At 41.7% G+C, this 20,451-nt stretch overlaps 1 protein-coding gene across 1 annotated transcript in view; it reads right to left on the reverse strand.

Annotated features, from left to right (window-relative positions):
- The window catches only part of LOC121841698 (ras/Rap GTPase-activating protein SynGAP-like), a 127,482-nt gene extending 109,666 nt beyond the window's left edge, over positions 1-17,816 (reverse strand). Inside the window, exons 1-2 of the mRNA XM_042311715.1 lie at positions 17,745-17,816; positions 17,132-17,155 (exon numbers count right to left, since the gene is read on the reverse strand). Coding sequence (XP_042167649.1) covers positions 17,132-17,155; positions 17,745-17,816 — 96 coding nt within the window. The remainder of the gene's footprint in view (positions 1-17,131; positions 17,156-17,744) is intronic.
- Positions 17,817-20,451: the final 2,635 nt, after the last annotated feature.

A 20,451-nucleotide genomic window follows, 5' to 3' on the forward strand; every position in this document is an offset into this window, starting at 1 on the left:
CAAACAGTTCGAACTACTAATTTTGAAAATTACTCTCTCCAGAAATAAGTCTCTCACTGTTGCCGCCTGCTACCGACCCCCCTCAGCTCCCAGCTGTGCCCTGGACACCATTTGTGAATTGATCGCCCCCCATCTGGCTTCAGAGTTTGTTCTGTTAGGTGACCTAAACTGGGATATGCTTAACACCCCGGCAGTCCTACAATCTAAGCTAGATGCCCTCAATCTCACACAAATCATCAAGGAACCCACCAGGTACAACCCTAAATCTGTAAACAAGGGCACCCTCATAGATGTCATCCTGACCAACTGGCCCTTCAAATACACCTCCGCTGTCTTCAACCAGGATCTCAGCGATCACTGCCTCATTGCCTGTATCCGCTACGGAGCCGCAGTCAAACGACCACCCCTCATCACTGTTAAACGCTCCCTAAAACACTTCTGTGAGCAGGCCTTTCTAATTGACCTGGCCCGGGTATCCTGGAAGGACATTGACCTCATCCCGTCAGTTGAGGATGCCTGGTCATTCTTTAAAAGTAACTTCCTCACCATTTTAGATAAGCATGCTCCGTTCAAAAAATGCAGAACTAAGAACAGATACAGCCCTTGGTTCACTCCAGACCTGACTGCCCTCGACCAGCACAAAAACATCTTGTGGCGGACTGCAATAGCATCGAATAGTCCCCGCGATATGCAACTGTTCAGGGAAGTCAGGAACCAATACACGCAGTCAGTCAGGAAAGCTAAGGCCAGCTTCTTCAGGCAGAAATTTGCATCCTGTAGCTCCAACTCCAAAAAGTTCTGGGACACTGTGAAGTCCATGGAGAACAAGAGCACCTCCTCCCAGCTGCCCACTGCACTGAGGCTAGGTAACACGGTCACCACCGATAAATCCATGGTTATTGAAAACTTCAACAAGCATTTCTCAACGGCTGGCCATGCCTTCCGCCTGGCTACTCCAACCTCGGCCAACAGCTCCGCCCCCCCCGCAGCTACTCGCCCAAGCCTCTCCAAGTTCTCCATTACCCAAATCCAGATAGCAGATGTTCTGAAAGAGCTGCAAAACCTGGACCCGTACAAATCAGCTGGGCTTGACAATCTGGACCCTCTATTTCTGAAACTATCCGCCGCCATTGTCGCAACCCCTATTACCAGCCTGTTCAACCTCTCTTTCATATCATCTGAGATCCCCAAGGATTCGAAAGCTGCCGCAGTCATCCCCCTCTTCAAAGGGGGAGACACCCTGGACCCAAACTGTTACAGACCTATATCCATCCTGCCCTGCCTATCTAAGGTCTTCGAAAGCCAAGTCAACAAACAGGTCACTGGCCATCTTGAATCCCACCGTACCGTCTCCGCTGGGCAATCTGGTTTCCGAGCCGGTCACGGGTGCACCTCAGCCACGCTCAAGGTACTAAACGATATCATAACCGCCATCGATAAAAGACAGTACTGTGCAGCTGTCTTCATCGACCTTGCCAAGGCTTTCGACTCTGTCAATCACCATATTCTTATCGGCAGACTCAGTAGCCTCGGTTTTTCGGATGACTGCCTTGCCTGGTTCACCAATTACTTTGCAGACAGAGTTCAGTGTGTCAAATCGGAGGGCATGCTGTCCGGTCCTCTGGCAGTCTCTATGGGGGTGCCACAGGGTTCAATCCTCGGGCCGACTCTTTTCTCTGTATATATCAATGATGTTGCTCTTGCTGCGGGCGATTCCCTGATCCAAACGCTAGTAAAACCAAATGCATGCTTTTCAACCGTTCGCTGCCTGCACCCGCACGCCTGACCAGCATCACCACCCTGGATGGTTCCGACCTTGAATATGTGGACATCTATAAGTACCTAGGTGTCTGGCTAGACTGTAAACTCTCCTTCCAGACTCATATCAAACATCTCCAATCGAAAATCAAATCAAGAGTTGGCTTTCTATTCCGCAACAAAGCCTCCTTCACTCACGCCGCCAAACTTACCCTAGTAAAACTGACTATCCTACCGATCTTCGACTTCGGCGATGTCATCTACAAAATTGCTTCCAAGACTCTACTCAGCAAACTGGATGCAGTTTATCACAGTGCCATCCGTTTTGTCACTAAAGCACCTTATACCACCCACCACTGCGACTTGTATGCTCTAGTCGGCTGGCCATCGCTACATATTCGTCGCCAGACCCACTGGCTCCAGGTCATCTACAAGTCCATGCTAGGTAAAGCTCCGCCTTATCTCAGTTCACTGGTCACGATGGCAACACCCATCCGTAGCACGCGCTCCAGCAGTTGTATCTCACTGATCATCCCTAAAGCCAACACCTCATTTGGCCGCCTTTCGTTCCAGTTTTCTGCTGCCTGTGACTGGAACGAATTGCAAAAATCGCTGAAGTTGGAGACTTTTATCTCCCTCACCAACTTCAAACATCTGCTATCTGAGCAGCTAACCGATCGCTGCAGCTGTACATAGTCTATCGGTAAATAGCCCACCCATTTTTACCTACCTCATCCCCATACTGTTTTTATTTACTTACTTTTCTGCTCTTTTGCACACCAATATCTCTACCTGTACATGACCATCTGATCATTTATCACTCCCGTGTTAATCTGCAAAATTGTAATTATTCGCCTATCTCCTCATGCCTTTTGCACACAATGTATATAGACTCCCCTTTTTTTCTACTGTGTTATTGACTTGTTAATTGTTTACTCCATGTGTAACTCTGTGTTGTCTGTTCACACTGCTATGCTTTATCTTGGCCAGGTCGCAGTTGCAAATGAGAACTTGTTCTCAACTAGCCTACCTGGTTAAATAAAGGTGAAATAAAAATTTAAAAAAATAAAATAAAATTAACAGTCAGTAGTTAACAGTCAGTGTTGACAAGTGTTCTGATGAGAAGGCAAACTTTTATAGCTATGCCAGTCAAAAATTGGGCCTTATCAGATAATTGTTATGAATGTATCCAAATGAATATATATAGAAAACAACAGCTACTTGATTGTTATTCTGGCCGCAGAGGTTGTGACTGTGTTAGCTTCAGACAGTTGGCTAGCTAACAGCAAGCAAGGAATAAGAATGTTGCCAGAGAGCATGGCAACAGAACGACTGGGTTGCAACTCTAGCAACCAAAAGATGAGAAAGTATGAATTTGCTGATATAAATGAAAATATAATCGAAAATGTTTTATTTCTGCCGGTAAATGTGTGCTTAATATTGTTTTCTTTGGCAACTTTGGTGTTAGCGGGATAGACAGCTTAAACAAACACAACAGAATAAACGTTGCTGTTATTCTGGCTGCAGAGGTCGTGACTGTGTAGCTGTAGCTAGTTGGCTAGCTAGCAGCAAGCAAGAGATTAGAACGTTAACACTGAGCAAGGCAATGGAACTTAAAGAAAAACTACTGGGGTGCGTCCGTAAATATCGAACGAACGACTGGGTCGCGTCTCTAGAAACCAAAATATGAGAAATTATACATTTGCTTATAAAAATAAAAATATCAACAACAACAAAAATGTATTTCTACCAGTAAATGTGCTTTTATATTGTTCTTAGTCAACTGTGGTATATGCGGGATAAACTCCTCCGTTCTGTACATTACCATTCGAAAAATGAACTCCGTCATCCATTATTTCCAAGGTAATGTACAGAACTTCACAGTTTATCCCTTACATAACAGTATGAAATAAAATGAAACAGATTCTACAAGAACCAATGTAACTCCTTAAAAACACAGCCTTATTAATGAACAATCCTTACATAGCTTTTCAGAATTCCATAATAAATTGGCCCTAAACTAAAGGCATAGAAACCGTAAATGACGTGGTAATAGGAAATACAATTATTTTCATGACAGAATTATGAAGCAATTTTGGACTGACCAATGTAGACATTTTAAAATATATGCAACTTGAAAATTTGATATAAAAATAATTTGACCTGAAAGCTTTAAGACATCAAAGCAATGTTGAGGGAATCCCATTTGAGACAGAAAAAGATACTCATATGACAGATAAGATATACAAAACCTTGCAGAGAACCTATCCAACTAGCAATCTCTTAGAAGAAAAATATAAAATATAGGAACCGAGACTGATATGGGCACAAGATGGAGGGAGTGTTGGAACATATAGAATGAAAAAACTGTTAAGCAAAATGTACTCTTAATCTAGTATAAACTAAGATATAGGATGTATTATACAAGAGACAAAATTGTCAAATTCTACAGCACAACGGAAAGTCATATCTTATGTGTAAAACTGACCATGACTCAATAACTTTTTGGGAGTGCTATGAAAGTCCAAAAGTTATCAGCAGATTTAGAATGTTGGCTGTCAGTGTAAATTAACTTTTAATCCAGCTATCGGCATATTTAAGACATGGCATATGAGGGTCTGGTGAAATACCCAACGGGTAGGATTATATTATTTATGTCACATATTGAAGAAGCTATTACGTCAATATTGGAAGTCAAATGATACTCCAATGTTAAGTGAATGGAAGAATCAAATGCTTCATTTTTTAAATATCGAACAAATCTGGACACAGAAAGAAACAACATGACAGTATCTGAAGTCATACGGGGCAGAGTCTTACAAGTATTGGAAACAAAACTGGGTGTGGATACGATGGGAACATGTTGGTCTGAGCAAGTGTGATGTCATTCATCTTTCACTGCAGTGGGCTAAATCATGATCACACAGAGTGTTTCTTGGTAGTCTTAAACTAAATCTACTTTAAAACACATGGTGATGGGCTATAAAAGCAGAAGACACCTGTACCATGTCAGAAATAGAGTGGAAATGTATTCAATTTCGAGATTGCATCACAATATTACACTTTCTATACAGTGCATTTGGAAAGTATTCAAACCCTTTAACATTTCCACATTTGTTGCGTTACAGCCTTATTCAAAAATGTATTACATTGTTTTTTCATCAATCTACAATGCACCATAATGAAAAAGCAAAAACAGGTGTATACATTTTTGCAAATGTATTAAAAATTAAAAATGGAAATATCACATTTACATAAGTATTCAGACCCTTTACTCAGTATTTTGTTGAAACACCTTTGGCAGCGATTACACCCTCTAGTCTTCTTGGGAATGAATTACGCTACAAGCTTGGCCCACCTCTATTTGAGGAGTTTCTCCCATTCTTCTCTGCAGATCCTCTCAAGCTCTGTCCAGTTGGATGGGGAGCGTCGCTGCACAGATCTTTTCAGGTCTCTACAGAGATGTTCAATCGGCTTCAAGTCCGAGCTCTGGCTGGGCCACTCAAGGATATTCAGAGACTTGTCCCGAAGCCTGATTGGTGGAGTGCTGCAGAGATGGTTGTCCTTCTGTAAAGATCTCCCATCTCCACAGAGGAACTCTGGAGCTCTGTCAGAGTGACCATCGGGTTGTTGGTCACCTCCCTGACCAAGGCCCTTCTCCCCAATTCCTCAGTTTGGCCGGGAGGCCAGCTCTAGGAAGAGTCTTGGTGGTTCCAAACATCTTCCAATTAAGAAGGATGGAGGCCACTGTGTTCTTGGGGACCATCAATGCTGCATAAATGTTTTGATACCCTTCCTCAGAGCTGTCCCTCGACACCATCCTGGAGGTCAATGTGAGAGTGTCGAATTTGGTCAACAACAAAAATGTAATGCTAATTTGCTATGTGAGGCTTATTTGATTAAATAGAATGTTTCATTAAGATTAGGTTGTTTACTAGTATACTGATATAAGTGGACGCACGTGGCATTATGTAAAAAAAAGTTTTATATGGGAGTTGTGACTGTTGTTCACACACGTACAGTGGGGCAAAAAAGTATTTAGTCAGCCACCAATTGGCAAGTTCTCCCACTTAAAAAGATGAGAGAGGCCTGTAATTTTCATCATAGGTACACTTCAACTATGACAGACAAAATTAGAAAAATAAATCCAGAAAATCACATTGTAGGATTTTAATGATTTTTTTTGCAAATTATGGTGACTAAATACTTTTTTGCCCCAGTGTATCTGCCATCTTATCCCACCTTATCTTGCCTCTTATTGCCTGCCTTCCTTTGTGGACAATGACTCCCATTGTTAGGGCAGAGACACAAGCATCTCATGAAATACACATTCTCTGATTTTTGACACAACTTTTAAAATGATATATTCTTTTGCACAAAACAAAATTAGACATTTTACAGCTTTCTTTTTAGAAGAATGTAAAATTATCTTAATATACTGCTCAAACTCCTTATAGAAAACAATGAATATAGTGATATTTTTATTAGTGAATTTACATTTATGAATTTGAAATTCTAGCACAACTATATTTAAGAGGTAAAATTGTTTTTCTTTAAAACTTCTAACAAGTATGAACACAGAAATTAATCATACAGTTTACCAAATTATGCAAGATTGCATTTCTGGGTTAACAGAGACTAAGACCTACCTGACACTGATCCATCGTTGGTGTTGAGCGCAAGACATCTGAAATACGGGGTTCTTGTCCATGATATCCCTTCTCAAGTACATAAAAAAACCTTACAACCACAACCCAACAGAACCGTACGACACTCTGTTCATCTGCTCATCACATGGCACTCTGGTTTTAGTGTGCGCCGCTCTGGTATGGACCTGCAGTGCGTGGTCGCCGGACTGATTATGTACATACCATAAAGCACAACACAGATATTTCACAGCAGGGCAGAGCAGCATGTGCTTGGAAATTGATAATGGACTGAAGACGAAGGACAATGGTTTGTTATTAAGATGAAGAGAGAGCTCTGACTCATGCATTGCTCAATGGCTGTCCCATTAAACCCCATCACTCGAGGCAAATAGGAGGGCTGTTTAGGCTATGGTAGGTGTGCACAGCTGGGTATGTAGGCTTACTAGATATCATCAATAACAATATACAGTGATTTTAAACTTTTTAAAAACGTGCAGCTTGAGTTGGCGTGCATTCTACAAGTTTAAAGTTCACAGAATGTGTAGTGATGGGTATCCTTGACCGATTAATATGTATCCTCCTTAACTGATTTATACAATGCATTCGGATAGTATCCAGACCTCTTGACCTTTTCCACATTTTGTTACGTTAGAGCCTTATTCTACATTTATTTCATCAATCTAGACACAATTCCCCAAAATGACAAAGCAAAAAGTGCTTTGACTTTATTTTTGCAAATGTATTAAAAATGCAAAACTGAAATATCACATTTACATAAGTATTCAGACCCTACTCAGTACTTTATTGAAGTACCTTTGGCAGCGATTACAGCCTCAAGTCTTCTTGGGTATGATGTTACAAGCTTGGCACATCTGTATTTGTGGAGTTTCTCCAATTCTTATCTTAAGCTCTGTCGGGTTGGATGGGGAGCGTGGCTGCACAGCTATTTTCAGGTCTCTCCAGAGATGTTCGATCGGGTTCAAGTCCGGGCTATTGCTGGGCCACTCAAGGACATTCAGAGACTTGCCACGAAGCCACACCTGAAATTCCTTGGCTGTGTGCTTAGGATTGTTGTCCAATTGGGAGTTGAACCCTCACCCCAGTCTGAGGTCCTGAAAGCGCTGGAGCAGAGTTGGAAAAAGTCCTCAATTGTCATACTAGAGTAAAAGTAAAGATGCCTTAAAACTTCTTTGGGGTGGGGGGCAGTATTTTTCCGTCTGGATGAAAAGAGTAATCTGCCTGCAACTCAGGCCCAGATACAAGGATATGCATATTATTTGGATAGAAAACACTCTGAAGTTTCAAAAACGGTTTGAATGATGTCTGTGAGTATAACAGAACTCATATGGCAGGCACAAACCTGAGAAAAAAATCCAACCAGGAAGTGGGAAATCTGAGGTTTGTAGGTTTTCAAGTCTTAGCCTATCCAATATACAGTGTCTGTGGGGTCATATTGGACTTCCTAATGTCCACTAGATGTCAACAGTCTTTAGAACCTTGTTTCAGGCTTCTACTGTGAAGTGGGAGAGAATGAGAGCTGATTGAGTCATGGGTCTGCCAGAAGGCCATGTGCTCAGTCAGGCGCGCACCCGTGAGAGTTAGCTCTGTTCCCTTTCATTTCTAAAGACAAAGGAATTCTCCGGTTGTAACATTATTGAAGATTTATGATAAAAACATCCTAAAGATTGATTATATACATCGTTTGACATGTTTCTATGAACTGTAATATAACTTTTATGACTTTGTCTGGACCTAGTGTGTCCTGACCTTAGAGATCCTTATTTATTCTCTATGTTTGGTTAGGTTAGGGTGTGACTCGGGTGGGAGAATCTATGTTTTCGATTTCTTTGTTGTTTTTGCCTAGTGTGGTTCCCAATCAGAGGCAGCTGTCTATCATTGTCTCTGATTGGGGATCATATATTAGTTGTGATTTTCCATTTGGGTTTTGTGGGAGTTATTTTCTGTTTAGCTGTTTTGCTGCCTGACAGAACTGTGCGCTTTCGTTTTTATACTTTGTTATTTTGTTGCGGTGTTCAGTTTTATTAAAAATCATGAACGCCTAGCACGCTGCACCTTGGTCTCCTTCTTCAACCCACGAGAGCCGTTACATAGTGCTTGCGTATTTGGATTACTGCACTAAATGCGCAAACAAAAAGGAGGTATTTGGACATAAACTTTATCGAACAAAACTATAATTTATTGTGGAACTGGGATTCCTAGGAGTGCATTCTGATGAAAATCATCAAAGGTAAGTGAATATTTATAATGCTATTTCTGACTTTTGTTGACTCCATAACATGGCAGGTATCTGGTTGCTTGTTTTGGTCTCTGAGCGCTGTACTCAGATTATTCCATGGTGTACTTTTTCTGTAAAGCTTTTTTGAAATCTGACACAGCGGTTGCATTAAGGAGAAGTATATCTTTAATTCCATGCATAACAGTTTTATTTTCAACAACATTTATCAAACAAAACATGTATTGTGTAACATGAAGTCCTATGAGTGCCATCTGATGAAGATCATCAAAGGTTAGTGATTCATTTTATCTCTATTTCTGATTTTGTGACTCCTCTCTTTGGCTTGAAAAATGGCTGTTTTTGTGACTAGGTACTGACCTAACATAATCGCATGGTATGCATTTGTCGTAAAGCCTTTTTAAAATCGGACACTGTGGTGGGATTAACAACAATTTTATCTTTAAAATGGTGTACAATACATGTATGGTTGAGGAGTTTTAATTACGAGATTTCTGTTTGAATTTGGCGCCCTGCACTTTCACTGGATGGGGGTGGGGGGTTAGCGTCCCACGCTCTTTCTCTCTACCCTAGAGAGGTTAATAGAAAATAATACTTGAGTAAAAGTCTAAAAGCATCTGATTTTAAATGTACAGTGGTGTATTTAAATGTACAGTGGTGCAAAAAGGACTTAATTGTCATCAAATAAATGCTATGAATCAAATTCCTTATATTAAGCAAACCAGATGAGACAATTTCCTTATTGTTATTTGACAGCCAGGGACACATTCCAACACTCAGACATAATTTACAAACTAAGCATTTACAGTTGAAGTCGGAAGTTTACATAGTTAGGTTGGAGTCATTAAAACTAGTTTTTCAACCACTCCACAAATAACTTGTTAAAAAACTATAGTTTGGCAACTCAGTTAGGACATCTACTTGGTGCATGACACAAGTCATTTTTCTGTCAATTGTTTACAGATAGATTATTTCACTTATAATTCACTGTATCACAATTCCAGTGGGTCAGAAGTTTACATACACTAAGTTGACTGTGCCTTAAACAGCTTGGAAAATTCCAGAAAATGATGTCATGGCTTTAGAAGCTTCTGATATTGAAGCAACATCACAAGACATAAATCAGGAAGTTAAAGCTTGGTCGCAAATGGGTCTTCCAAATGGACAATGGCCCCAAGCATACTTCCAAAGTTGTGGGAAAATGGCTTAAGGACAACAAAGTCAAGGTATTGGAATGGCCATCACAAAGCCCTGACCTCCATCCTATAGAAAGGCCTACAATTCTGACTCAGATACACCAGCTCTGTCAGGAGAAATGGTCCAAAACTCACCCAAGTTATTGTGGGAAGCTTGTGGAAGGCTACCCGAGACGTTTGACCCAAATTAAGCAATTGAAAGGCAATGCTACCAAATACTAATTGAGTGTATGTAAACTTCTGACCCACTGGGAATGTAATGAAATAAATAAAAGCTGAAATAAATGATTCTCTCTACTATTATTCTGACATTTCACATTCTTATAATAAAGTGGTGATCGTAACTGACCTAAGACAGGGACTTTTTACTAGGTTTAAATGTCAGGAATTGTGAAAAAAAATCAGTTTAAATGTATTTGGTTAAGGTGTATGTAAACTTCCGACTTCAACTGTATGTTTAGTGAGTCTGCCAGATCATAGGCAGTAGGGATAACCAGGGACGTTCTCTTGATAAGTGCATGAATTGGACCATTTTCCTGTACTGCAAGTCATTCAAATGGTAATAAGTACATTTTGGGTGTCAAGGAAAATGTATGGAGATAATGTACATAATTTTCTTTAAGAATGTAGTGAAGTAAAAGTGAAAGTTGTCAAAAATATAAATAGTAACGTAAAGTACAGATACCCCAAAAAACGACTTAAGTAGTGCTTGAAAGACTTTTACTGAAGTACTTTACACCACTGGAGCAGGCTTTCATCAAGGATTTCTCTGTACTTTGCTCCATTCAGCTTTCCCTTGATCCTGATTCGTCTCCCAGTCCCTGCCACTGAAAAACATCCCCAAAGCCTGATGCTGCCACCACCATGCTTCACCATCGAATTAAATCAAATCAAATGTTATTAGTCACATGTGTCTAATACACCCTTACAGTGAAATGCTTAGTTACGATCCCCTAACCAACAATGCAGTTAAAAAAAATATGGATAAGAATAAGAAATAAAAAGAACAAGTAATTAAAGAGCAGCAATAAAATAACAATTGCGAGACTATATACAGATGGTACCGGTACAAAGTCAATGTGCGGGGGCACCAGTTAGTGGAGGTAGTATGGACATGTAGGTAGAGTTATTAAAGTGACTTTGCATAGATGATAACAGAGTAGCAGCGGTGTAAAAGAGGGGGGGCAATGCAAATAGTCTGGGTAGCTATATGATTTGATGTTCAAGAGTCTTATGGCTTGTGGGTAGAAGCTGTTTAGAATCTTCTTGGAGCTAGACTTGGCGCTCTGGTAATGCCTGCGTGTGGTAGCAGAGAGCACAGTCCATGACTAGGGTGGCTGGAGTCTTTGACAATTTTTAGGTCCCTCGACGCCGCCTGGTATAGAGGTCCTGGATGGCAGGAAGCTTGGCCCTTGTGATGTACTGGGCCGTTTGCACTACCCTCTGCAGTGCCTTCCAGTCGGAGGCTGAGCCGTTACCATACCAAGCAGTGATGTAACCAGTCAGTATGCTCTCGATGGTGCAGCTGAAGAACCTTTTGAGGATCTGAGGACCCATGCCAAATATTTTCAGTCTCCTGAGGGTGAATAGGTTTTGTCTTACCTTCTTCACGACTGTCTTGGTGTTCTTGGACCATGTCAGTTGGTTGGTGATGTGGACACCAAGGAACTTGAAGCTCTCAACCTGCTCCACTGAGAATGGGGGTGTGCACTGTCCTCTTTTTCCTGTTTCCATTGATCTTAAGGATGGTGCCAGGTTTTCTCCAGACGTGACGATTGTCATTCAGGCCAAAGATATCAATCTTGGTTTCATCAGATCAGAAAATCTTGATACTTATGGTCTGAGTGTCCTTTACGTGCCTTTTGGAAAACTCCAAGCGGGCTGTCATGTGCCTTTTACTGAGGAGTGGCTTCCATCTGGCCACTAACACGTTAATGTACAGTCAATAAGCAGTTACACTTGCGGGCCCCGGTGGCAATAAATTAATAATACCAAAAGCTTACCTTGGAAAAGTTTCAGTGTTGTGTTGGAATGTCATAGCCAGCTAGCTAACAAAGCATCCCTCTGCTTGAGCAGGGTGTTTCCGTAGGCTAAACTAGCTAGCTGCCATTTGCTAGCTAAATACGTGAAACAAAGTTTAAAAAAATAATAATAACTATCTCTCTTTCTCTCTTTCTCTCTTGCTTCTCCTTCATTTTGGAATAAATTAATTTGTTAACTGTTCAACTATTGTCTTTCTCTCTCTTTGAGTCAACTACTCACCACATTATATACAATGCAGTGCTAGCTAGCAGTAGCTTATGCTTTCAGTATGATATTCATTCTCTGATCCTTTCATTGGGTGGACAACATGCCAGTCAGTGGACAACATGCAACAGCTTTGATAGGCTGGAGGACGTTCTGTGGAAGTTGTTATAATTACTGTGTAAGTCTATGGAAGGGAATGAGAACCATGAGCCTCTGTCACGGTGCTGACTTTTGCCCAATACCTGCAGCAAAAGCCTCTACCCCGTCCTCTGGCTGGGCAGAGTACTTTGGGACTTTAGTTACTTCGGTGTAACAAGGGCCTAGCCATGCGGCCGTACCAACCCTTCTATTTATTCGTAATGGCCCTTCGCGTAAGTTGGGTTTGTTCCTTCTTTCACGTTGTCACTCCCTTATTTTCTGGTCTAGTATGAGGCCTTGGATAGATATACTCCTATTTAAATATTCTTAAGTGTTATGGATTCCTCCTATATTTCCTTACTTTCAAGTTATCTTTACCTATGTATATATCAATACCTAATAACAACTCCTAGTAGTTATTATGCTCGTCAGCTAGTAGTCACTTGGAAACTAGTATTGGTATATGTTTTCACTCTCTTAAAAATATATTATTGTCCACACAATGAAATATTCTTTAGTGCAATCACTTTAACCTATTACCAGGGTCACTTTCTGTTCAGTGAGAGTGTCAAAGGTGTTTGCTCTCCAGATCGTTAATCTGGCCTAGTTGTCAAAGTTTCAAGCTTTTATTAAGTCACTCTGTTTTTTGTCTTATACACATCATTACAATTCAATGGTTATACAGTTTCTCAATACAACAATAATGCTCAATCAATCCTTAATGCTTTAATTAAGCTATGCCAGATAATATTGCAAAACTTTAAATGTGTTAACACTTCTAACAATATTGACTAAATAGCAAAAATAGTTCAATTACCTTAAATGCTCAACCCCTTGGTCACTTTCCCGTAATCGGTATTCTCGCAGCTATGACGCTAGATTCCGAATTCCAGTATCTCTATACACTTCCAACTCTGTGTATGGACTCAATATATTGTAACTGGTACTTGGCTATTTTTCCTTGAATTGCTAATCACCTCTGGTTTCTGGTGTCAAAAATGCGAACGCCCTCTTTGTCTATGTGATCAAGAGGTGGTTAGACCTCTGTTTTTCGGAGACTCAGTCGGGTTCACAAGATTCAACCAGCTTCTTCAGAGTATGACCCAATAAGTACTTAAGCACAAATATCCGGTTCTCAAAATATTGTTTTACTCTATCAAAAAGCGTATAGTGCAATAGTAAATTTACCTATGATGATTCTCCATATGAAGTCTGTTTCATATGTTATTGAGGATCATGCTGTCTTATGTTCTCTTTATATATCTTTTTAAAGGGGAAGTTCCCACTGGGGCTGTAGACCTACGTAATCTTAGGCCTGTGTGTTAAATGGAAGCTTCCTATTATTACCCTTTAAGGTCATGCACTACTGACACTCACATTGCTGCTTCCGTGTTACTGTTGGCTGATTCCACTCAATCATACCAGCTGGTTGTTTCTACCACTGGAGGTGGCGTAGGTGGTATGTCAAGCGTCAGCTGGGAGAAGTCTATGATAGGTATCTCCTCTGCTTCTCCCTGTTGTCCAGTTTCTGCAGGTGCGGTCCATGAGGTCCCGTGGATGCCCTGTGTTGTTGCCCCCATTGCTTGATGGAGTGGGCAGATTCTTTTCATCTCTTGTCACACCCTCTCCAGCATCTGAACACTCCTTTCTCTTAGTTCCTTGCCTCATTATTCTCCCATTATAGCGTGTACCCCTAATATTAGCCCATCTATCCTCTGTACCATGCCATAGCTAACCTCCTGTCCGTCTTCCATCTTCAAACAATACCTACTCTTGAGGTACTGACCATCACTCGTTACTGACTTAACTGCTAATCTTCCCTTCACCACAATGTTTGCCCCATCTTTGGGCCAGTCCCCTGCTTCATCTTCATTATATTTACAGTACCCTAACTTATTGCATGTTGCACCACAAAAGCAAGCTTTACAAAAATATGTAATAAGGCTATTCCCAGATCTGGTGTCTCTAATTATTTTCCCTTTGGTTATGCAAGAACAACGCTCGCACCGATGGTTCCATCCTCCCCTGGTCCTGGCTCCATCCTGTGTAATATATTTAATTGTTTAGCCCTGATAACTCTATCTTCCCCGTTTGCCTGTCCCATTCTATTTCTTTACCATTATACACAACCCTCAACTTTGCCTCTTCTTCTTCTGGGTCATTTCCCAAGCCATCCCTCTTTTTACCATTACCCTCATTTTTGGCCAATCTCTTGCTTCCTCTAAGCAACCTAAACACACACTCTCTAAATCTTTCCCTCGCCAATTTAGCCTTCCATGTAGAGTGCCCTTTCCACTAAATGCACACCCTGAAGTGGAACGACATTTATTGGATATTTCAAACTTTTTTAACAAATCAAAAACTGAAAAATTGGGCGTGCAAAATTATTCAGCCCTCTTAAGTTAATACTTTGTAGCGCCACCTTTTGCTGCGATTACAGCTGTAAGTCGCTTGGGGTATGTCTCTATCAGTTTTGCACATCGAGAGACTGAATTTTTTCCCCATTCCTCCTTGCAAAACAGCTCGAGCTCAGTGAGGTTGGATGGAGAGCATTTGTGAACAGCAGTTTTCAGTTCTTTCCACAGATTCTCAATTAGATTCAGGTCTGGATTTTTACTTGGCCATTCTAACACATGGGTATGTTTATTTTTCCATTGTACAACCATTCCATTGTAGATTTTGCTTTATGTTTTGGATCATTGTCTTGTTGTAAGACAAATCTCCGTCCCAGTCTCAGGTCTTTTGCAGACTCCATCAGGTTTTCTTCCAGAATGGTCCTGTATTTGGCTCCATCCATCTTCCCATCAATTTTAACCATCTTCCCTGTCCCTGCTGAAGAAAAGCAGGCCCAAACCATGATGCTGCCACCACCATGTTTGACAGTGGGGATGGTGTGTTCAGGGTGATGAGCTGTGTTGCTTTTACTCCAAACATAACGTTTTGCATTGTTGCCAAAAAGTTCAATTTTGGTTTCATCTGACCAGAGCACCTTCCTCCACATGTTTGGTGTGTCTCCCAGGTGGCTTGTGGCAAACTTTAAACAACACTTTTTATGGATATCTTTAAGAAATGGCTTTCTTCTTGCCACTCTTCCATAAAGGCCAGATTTGTGCAATATACGACTGATTGTTGTCCTATGGACAGAGTCTCCCACCTCAGCTGTAGATCTCTGCAGTTCATCCAGAGTGATCATGGGCCTCTTGGCTGCATCTCTGATCAGTCTTCTCCTTGTATGAGCTGAAAGTTTAGAGGGACGGCCAGGTCTTGGTAGATTTGCAGTGGTCTGATACTCCTTCCATTTCAATATTATCGCTTGCACAGTGCTCATTGGGATGTTTAAAGCTTGGGAAATCTTTTTGTATCCAAATCCGGCTTTAAACTTCTTCACAACAGTATCTTGGACCTGCCTGGTGTGTTCCTTGTTCTTCATGATGCTCTCTGCGCTTTTAACGGACCTCTGAGACTATCACAGTGCAGGTGCATTTATACGGAGACTTGATTACACACAGGTGGATTGTATTTATCATCATTAGTCATTTAGGTCAACATTGGATCATTCAGAGATCCTCACTGAACTTCTGGAGAGAGTTTGCTGCACTGAAAGTAAAGGTAGCTGAATAATTTTGCACGCCCAATTATTCAGTTTTTGATTTGTTAAAAAAGTTTGAAATATCCAATAAATGTCGTTCCACTTCATGATTGTGTCCCACTTGTTGTTGATTCTTCACAAAAAAATACAGTTTTATATCTTTATGTTTGAAGCCTGATATGTGGCAAAAGGTCGCAAAGTTCAAGGGGGCCGAATACTTTCGCAAGGCACTGTAGGTCTAGTTCCTTGGTATTTTCCCAACACAACATATGCCCCTCGCAACAGTCATTCAGGTCAGGCCTATCCATTATTTGCCAATGTTTAATGAATGTCTCCATCCTAGCCATACACCATTCTCCTAGGATCTTTGCGTTCTCATACATCTGTTCTTCCTCTGAAGCTTCTGATTCCTATAATTCGGGGAAGATTGGTTAGACCATTATGTTATTGTCACCTGCCTTTCTTGGCCTTCTTCTTGCCCTTCCTACTTCTGGGGTTTACCATGCATCTAAGTTCATCCCCAATGTATTCCAGCTCCCTTCTCAGATCTCCTGCTGCTGCCTCACACCTTACTACTGAACTAGTAAGATCTGCAATTTTGGACCAGTTAGGTCCCTCGCCCTTATGCTCTGATCCATCTCCTTCTATGGTTTTCCATTGTCTTCCCTCTGTTGCCTTTAGCTCCCAGATAGGTCTCCAGGCTGGCCCCTGTGCCGTCTGCCTCCTAACTCCTGCGTCTGGCAGCCTGCTAGGGCCATTGTCTTTTGAGCCACACCCAAACCATCCTTTCACTAACTGCCTACCTCTCTCTTTCTGTTTTTCCTCCCTTTCTTTCCTTGATCTCTGATTATCCTGTCTGTGCCTTGGGGTATACCTTCTTAGTCTCCTTATCTTCAAACCTGGTCCCTCTCCATGTTCTTCCTTACTTCCTTCTATAAGGTTATTTTCCTTGCCCCTCTACCTTTTTTCTGGGCCCGTACCTCTTCCTCAGTTAATCTCCCCAGGATGTAACTGCACCAAAGTACTCCTCCTCACCTATTCTTTCTATCAGATACGCCTCATGAGGTTCATAACAATCCTCGCATAGCCATGTGGTTCCAGATAGGACTACCCCATGTATGTCTTCCTGCTCCAATTCTCCGGGGGCCATTCTCCCACATCGCCCACAATTTATCATGACTCTGTCCTCAGCTCCCTTACACCATAGCCACCTACTCTCTTCTACTCTAACTATCCTACCTTTTTTGCCCAACCTTTCCTCCCTCTCCCCGTCTTGTTTTAAATAATATCCAGGTCTTACCCTGTCGCACTTCTCCGGGTTTTCCTAAGGATATGAGGGGGAGAAAAGATTGGTAAGCACAAAACCCATAATTGCCGTAGTTCATTCCATTTCCCGTGAAAATGGTGCACGGCATTAAGGGCCACAGCTCTAACTACCCATATTATCATGGGTAGTGCTTTTCCTAATACCTGTCTCCTAATTTGGCTTCTTTTATTTTTCAGTTTTTTAGTTCTTTCCACAACTGCATTATTATTATTACCAAAATTATCCCTTCCATTACCCATCCAGCATATGCAAATACCTTCAATTGTTCACATAGCCCTGTGGTATCTGTCATGTTTACTTTAAAGCCTCCTATCTGGCCTATTGCCCCGAAGACTGTTGCCATAGTTTCTCCAAATTGTATCAACCCATAATGCTTCCCCAGTACTGGTGCCACTTGTTGTATTACCACCACAGGTACCATAGACAACATTACAGTCCGTCCTTTGGATAAACCAAACCTAATCACTGCCACTAGGGCGCTAAGTATTATTGCTAACAATGTTATAACCCCCTGACCCTGCCTATTTTTCCAACCCAACATTCCCCAAATCATAATCTGTAGTAGTTGACACAATGTTATAGCTACCTCCTCCTGGGGGTCTCTTTGAGTCAGGTCCCTGTCCTCAAAGTCGGATTGGTTGGAGGAGTTTGATGCCATTTTCTTAGGAGGTTGTTGGTAGTTTCTATGGTTTACAAGCTTTTCTTTATTGTGTTGTACTCAGGCTGCTTAAGTCATTTGTGCCTTATTGTGCAGAAACAGCTACCCTTTATTCACCTTCAGCCAGTGCCCCCTCCCCTTGTCAGGCACTGCCTACTTCCTTTACTAGGGCAGTGCATGCTCGCGGTTGACACCTCGGCGGGTCACAAGTTCGTGACCTCTAGTAGGTCTACCCGTGTTCCCTCTGTCTCCCGTTCCTCTGATCGGCCAGGAGATCTTTGATGTACTCTCTCGTATACCATAGTCCATATTATTACTCCTTTGCATATCTTCCACAAGAGTTTTAGCATTAACTTTAATAACTCTCTCAGTAGTCTAAGGGTTATTTTAATTATTTTAAATAGGAATAGCCACCCCTTCCTCAGTACTGCATCTACTGGAAGTCCCATTCTTTTGGCGTAGCTTAGGGCTATCATAAGCACTATGAATATCAAGATCCCTACTGTAATACTTATTCCTAGACAGAATCTTTATTTTATTTCTTGCCACCATGAAGTGACTTCCTCCCATTTGTCATTTATGGCTGTGACCACCTTATTTACTGGTTCCACTATTATATCATTTGCCTTTTTAGCCATCCCTGTGGTAAAACCTCCCCATGCTCTAGTTAACCAGTTGACTCCTAAAGCATTACATCTCGATACCACGTTATGCCATCTGCTCCTTAGTCCCAGATCCTTCTCTTCAATATGTTACAGTAGTTTTCCTGCCCATAGTTTTTAACAGTCCCAAGTTTTGTTTAATTATACTGCACCCTTCTGATACCGTACCATTGTCAAATAACTGTTTACACGTGGACATATTCCAAGTCAGGGTCATATTCTTATCCCAGTCTGACCCTTTTCCCCATAGGTCTCCCCATGGTTCGTCCTGTTGTGGCCACATTAGCTTTATGGCCCATTCCTTATACCCTCCCATCAGCCACCGGGCGGTCATGGGTTCAAGGGTTTATCTAGCCCAATCTGCTAGAGAGGGATCTGTTCGAAGGGTCTGATCCCTGGTGCCAGCTATATCCCCTTGGTTTACATGGAATTTAATGCCTCCATAGCATGCTAATTGTACGTATCCTCCGGTTAACGGAGTGGGGTCTAACGGGCGTTTATCCCATCCCATTGCTATTGGGTCAAATGTTTTGGACACCGTGGTACTCTTCATACTAGTGCTGGCTTCAAAGTTTTTAATGACCGTTTCTTTAATTTTTAATGCATTCCTAATCATTTTTCCCATGGTTGTATTCCATTTCTGAAGCATTAATCCCTGCATCCATATAAGGGTATCAGTGTTCAATCTTCCTATTGGGGGGAAACTGTATCCAAATTGATGCACATGTTCCGTTTTGTCCTGTGTTCTTATATGTTTTAAAATACCTCCTCCAGCCAATACTCTGGAGTGGCAAGCGCCCCGTGCGTTTACCATGTCTACCAATTTTTGGTTTGCGTTCTCATTCCAGCATTCCAGGTGAAGGATAATGTCCCCCTGACCATCTATGGAAGTGGGGGATTCCTGATTCTTTCAATATGCCATGGGCTGAGATGCAATGGTATCGTGCCCAGGCCTCAGTTTTATTCGCGGGGGGTCTAACCCATTGGTCATAATACTGTTGGGCGGTCTTCCCTTTTTTCCTATAGAACGGGTTATTTGGTTCTTGTCCCCAGTTCCATAATGGGGCTTGAGCACACATTCTTTGGGCCATCTCAAGGCTTTGTTGATAATTTTCTTTCAAACTCCTAAGGTCTAGTGCTGTCCTGGGTTTGTATTATTCTGTGTCGTAAGGCATACCCATCCTGAGGTGGAATACTTTATTGTTTTTTCTCCTGGCCTGGCGGAGTGGGGAATGTCATGTCCCCACACTCCATATTCCATCCGGTGGAATCTATCTAATGGGCCACTAGTAAATCCTGGATACTTATAGGTCCTATTTTTTGCATACGGTAAAATAATACCCTTGCTTCCTCCCAGTATTCTATTTTCCCATGAGGAGAAATTTCCAGGGTGTAGTTATAACACTATATCATTCAACCATTTAGCTTCAGGGCTTGGTCCTGTAATTCGTCTCTGCGTGCTGCGCCTTACTCGGTACCTGGAGCTATTCCCTTTCAGACATAATATATCTAAGCCCCCTTGATCCATACCCTGTCTTGGGCCCTCTGTGTGTGTTAGGTTAATTTCTGTTTTGTCGCGCGCCAGTGTGGTCAGAGGGGCCACTTCCCTTTTAGCTCGCTCTAGGGTGCTAGTATTGTTTTCGCCTGGTTCACGGGGTGTCGTTATTGCTGAACTTGCCGATGGATGACTTGCTGATGCATGACTTTTGGTCATGCTATTTTTGCTCATCCGAGGCCAACGCATTGGTTTCGTCCTCCTAGGCCACGCCCGAGGTGTTGAAAGCAGTCGTTAAAACTGTGGCACTCAACACTTTCCCAAGGTGAACTGGTCGTACTTTGATCATAGATAAATTTGATCTCCGTTATATTCTCTGCATCACCCAGCTGTCCCCTCCACTGGCCGCCTTTATATGAATTCATATATTGTCCATTTTCACATGTCTGATTAACCAGTACTGGTCCTTTAGTTATAT

The sequence above is a fragment of the Oncorhynchus tshawytscha genome, linkage group LG33 (assembly GCF_018296145.1).
Source record: "Oncorhynchus tshawytscha isolate Ot180627B linkage group LG33, Otsh_v2.0, whole genome shotgun sequence".
Classification (NCBI taxonomy): domain Eukaryota; kingdom Metazoa; phylum Chordata; class Actinopteri; order Salmoniformes; family Salmonidae; genus Oncorhynchus; species Oncorhynchus tshawytscha.